General features: G+C 39.4%; 1 protein-coding gene across 1 annotated transcript; it reads left to right on the top strand.

Moving 5' to 3' along the window:
• The first annotated feature begins 2,519 nt into the window (after positions 1-2,519).
• LOC116371802 (uncharacterized) lies at positions 2,520-3,515 on the top strand. The gene has a single exon (XM_031820808.1). The coding sequence runs from the start codon at positions 2,874-2,876 to the stop codon at positions 3,498-3,500; it is 627 nt and encodes a 208-aa protein (XP_031676668.1). The 5' UTR covers positions 2,520-2,873; the 3' UTR covers positions 3,501-3,515.
• Positions 3,516-3,943: the final 428 nt, after the last annotated feature.

Raw genomic sequence — 3,943 nt, 5'->3', positions numbered from 1 at the left:
GTCCTAGGAAGGAATGGAATTCTACAGTAAAAATTACACGTATTTAAGTCATTGTTTTAGTGGTGGGGACAGTACCATTAGTACTTAAAAATAATTATGCTTCAAGGAAAATGTTTTAATATATATATATATATATATATATATATTAAATGTTTTGGTCACATAACATCATTTCAAAGTATGCGTTAAGGTGTGTATGTAATATAATTAACGTGTAATTGAATGAACCTGTTCTTGGTTGTTTGATCAATAGGACTGTAAAGTTCCGATATGACTCACATGGTATTTACACATTTGCAGAAAACGATTAAACTGCATTTCGTGGCTTTTGCAAATGATTTATAATGATGTAAAGTTGTTCTGTTGCTACTGCCTGTGTCCAGTTCAAAGTGTATGATGGCAGGCAGGCCTGTGTGCCTAATTACATTAAGGACTACTGTAGCTTTCTTACTTTCTTACTGTGGATTGCTATGGAATTTTCACCAATACCTTACTCTGCGTCATTCCCAAACATTCTATGAAAGTATGAAAATGTAAAAAATCTATGCGCTCGCTTGTCAAAAGAAAAGGCATCATATTCTTCCTGGGGGTGTAAATAAATAGATTTGAATAAGATTTCATGTTGCTAAAACTCTGTCAGTTCCACTTTAAGTCTCATATTAACTTCCATATTAACACCTTTCATTTCCTGTCCACCTGTTCACCTCCTAGTGCTCTGCCACTCTGGGTTCAGCTTCAGGTTGAGGTTTATTTACCTGACATCATAGTACATTATGTGAAACATACTTAACATGTGATGTCATAAAATAGTTCAAAAGATGGGTACAAATAATAGTTATACTTTATTTAAAAGGTACCAACATATTGACTTCTTAACGCATTCATACAGAAAGCTAACAGGGACTGTTCATGAAGAACTAAGCCTAACATGGACTGTTCATGAAGAACTAAGCCTAACATGGACTGTTCATGAAGAACTAAGCCTAACATGGACTGTTCATGAAGAACTAAGCCTAACAGGGACTGTTCATGAAGAACTAAGCCTAACATGGACTGTTCATGAAGAACTAAGCCTAACATGGACTGTTCATGAAGAACTAAGCCTAACATGGACTGTTCATGAAGAACTAAGCCTAACATGGACTGTTCATGAAGAACTAAGCCTAACATGGACTGTTCATGAAGAACTAAGCCTAACAGGGACTGTTCATGAAGAACTAAGCCTAACATGGACTGATCATGAAGAACTAAGCCTAACATGGAGTGTTCATGAAGAACTAAGCCTAACATGAACTGTTCATGAAGAACTAAGCCTAACATGGACTGTTCATGAAGAACTAAGCCTAACATGGAGTGTTCATGAAGAACTAAGCCTAACATGAACTGTTCATGAAGAACTCAACCTCATCCTATTTCTGCACCACTCAACCTGTCCAGTATGACAACCTCCATTACAGTTCATCAGAGATGTGTTTCTCCTCCCTGCACACATGATTACTGTGATTTAACTAGGCATCGTTGGGAAGGGCTCATAAGCAAGCATTTCACAGTACAGTCCCCCTTTGTATTCTGCATTGTATTATTTGCTGACAGTTTCAGTCATTGTGACCTTCCTGTAAGAATTCCCACCTCCACAACACTCTTTCTATCTCTGTTCTATCAACAGTACATGTTGCTGATTTTTTTAATTCATTATTAAGCATAGAAATAGATACTGGGATTGAGACAGACAATAGGCTTTACAAACACTAAGACTGTAGATGTATACACTGACAGAGTATCAACGCCAATTTACATCATTCGAGAATAAGGCAGAAGTTATTTCTCCACACCATGTGTCAATCATAAGCCCCTACCATTAGAGTCACATTGCCATTCCTCTCTAACCTATTCATTGTTTAGTGGCATATCATTAGAGTCTTTAACCTTTGAACTTTTTCCTGGTCACCTTGTGACCTTAAGCCTACATTTTTTTTTTTATATATTGAGTGATAATTCACTTTTTAAAATAATTCCTATCATTGGCAGATCATTTTGCGTATTTTAATCTATAGATTTAAAGCTGTAATATGTGGGCGACTGGACCAAATTCACATAGAAATGTGTGTTATAGATCTGTCATTCTCATTGAAAGCAACCAGGAAATGGCGTAGCGATTTCTGCATTGTGCATCTTTAATATAAGTAATCTGTTCAAGATATTGTACCTTAATAGTCGTATTAAGGTAAGATATCAATAAAATGATATTGAAATAAGAGAAATGACTTGTATTAGGTTTTTCGGCGGTTAAAATAAGCAAAATTGTCTGCCAATGTAGTCAGATAATGCAGCTTGCTACAAAAAACTATACAAAATACTAATTTTAAGTGAATTATCACTCAATATGAGATATTTAGGCTTGCTTTGATTTCACACTGCGAGCTCCAGGTCTTTATCTTCCAAGGTGTTTATTACTTGGTTAATGTTTAGTCAGAGGCTTTGTGGCCCCGAGGATGCAGCAAGGACATCTGAGACATACAGGGTTCTGAGAGTGGTTGGTAGAACCGCTGGTTCAGCCAATGGCTGAGTCCCAGGCAGAGCCCAGCATAGGGGCCAGGAGGATATAAAGCCAGGGTGGCAGAGCCAACCTCAGCCTATATGACAGGTCTATAGGTCAGCTCTGGACCTACACAAGGATTTAACTAAACAGAATCAGATGAACCAACACTAGTCTGTCATACCAGCACTCCAAACCCATAGCTGCCAATTGCTTCTGATCTTAGACAGTCTCTAGGCCCTGACCAGGGGACTGAAGGACCTCAGTATTCTTTTTCTGTAGTGTTTGACCTGTAGAAGCCAGTAGGTGTGAGGAGCCTGTATTTACAGCCAGTCTGATGGAGAATGATGCCTATGACAGGATCGGGGACGAACCCCCTAACTACGAGGAGACGTCTTTCTCCGGTGGTACCACCTCTAACGGTAATGGGACCGGTAACGGAGAGCACCGGGCTGTCCGTCCGTCCGTGGTCAGTGCGTTTGGTCATGACACGCTGGACCGCGTGCCCAACATCGACTTCTACCGGAATGCTGGGAGTGTGAGCGGTAACCGTGCGGTCCGACCGTCCCTGCAGGAGCTCCACGATGTCTTCCAGAAGGTCAGTGTGTGTGTGTCCTCCTCACCTCTACAACCCCCTCTACACACATCCCCCTCTACACACGACATGTCTCTGTACATCCGTATATCTTGTATATCACTCTCTTTTCCTTACCGACACACACACCACACAACTGTCTATAGACCTGTCTCTGTACATCAGTATATAGACCTGTCTCTGTACATCAGTATATCACAACTGTCTATAGACCTGTCTCTGTACATCACACAACTGTCTATAGACCTGTCTCTGTACATCACACAACTGTCTATAGACCTGTCTCTGTACATCACACAACTGTCTATAGACCTGTCTCTGTACATCACACAACTGTCTATAGACCTGTCTATGTACATCAGTATATAGACCTGTCTCTGTACATCACACAACTGTCTATAGACCTGTCTCTGTACATCAGTATATCACAACTGTCTATAGACCTGTCTCTGTGCATCAGTATATAGACCTGTCTCTGTACATCAGTATATCACAACTGTCTATAGACCTGTCTCTGTACATCAGTATATCACAACCGCCTCCACCAAGTCAGCAGCCTTCTACCTAGAATCAACTGTCCTTTAATCCAGACAATTCAGAAAGATCATTCAGATTCAGTAAATGAAAAACATTACATTTTTATGTGGAACGTGTTTTGACAACAACATTGGCCTGTTTGTCTCTCAATTCAATTAAATCAGTTCAATTCAAAGGGGCTTTATTGTTAAGGGAAACATATGTTTACATTGTCAAAGCAAGTTCAATAAATAATTAACTAAAGTAAGAAGAAAAAGAAAACATCAACAACAAAA

The sequence above is a fragment of the Oncorhynchus kisutch genome, unplaced genomic scaffold (genome assembly GCF_002021735.2).
Source record: "Oncorhynchus kisutch isolate 150728-3 unplaced genomic scaffold, Okis_V2 scaffold3682, whole genome shotgun sequence".
NCBI classification, from domain to species: domain Eukaryota; kingdom Metazoa; phylum Chordata; class Actinopteri; order Salmoniformes; family Salmonidae; genus Oncorhynchus; species Oncorhynchus kisutch.
Note: the sequence above shows the minus strand (reverse complement) of the source record. Positions and strands in the feature narration are given on the sequence as shown.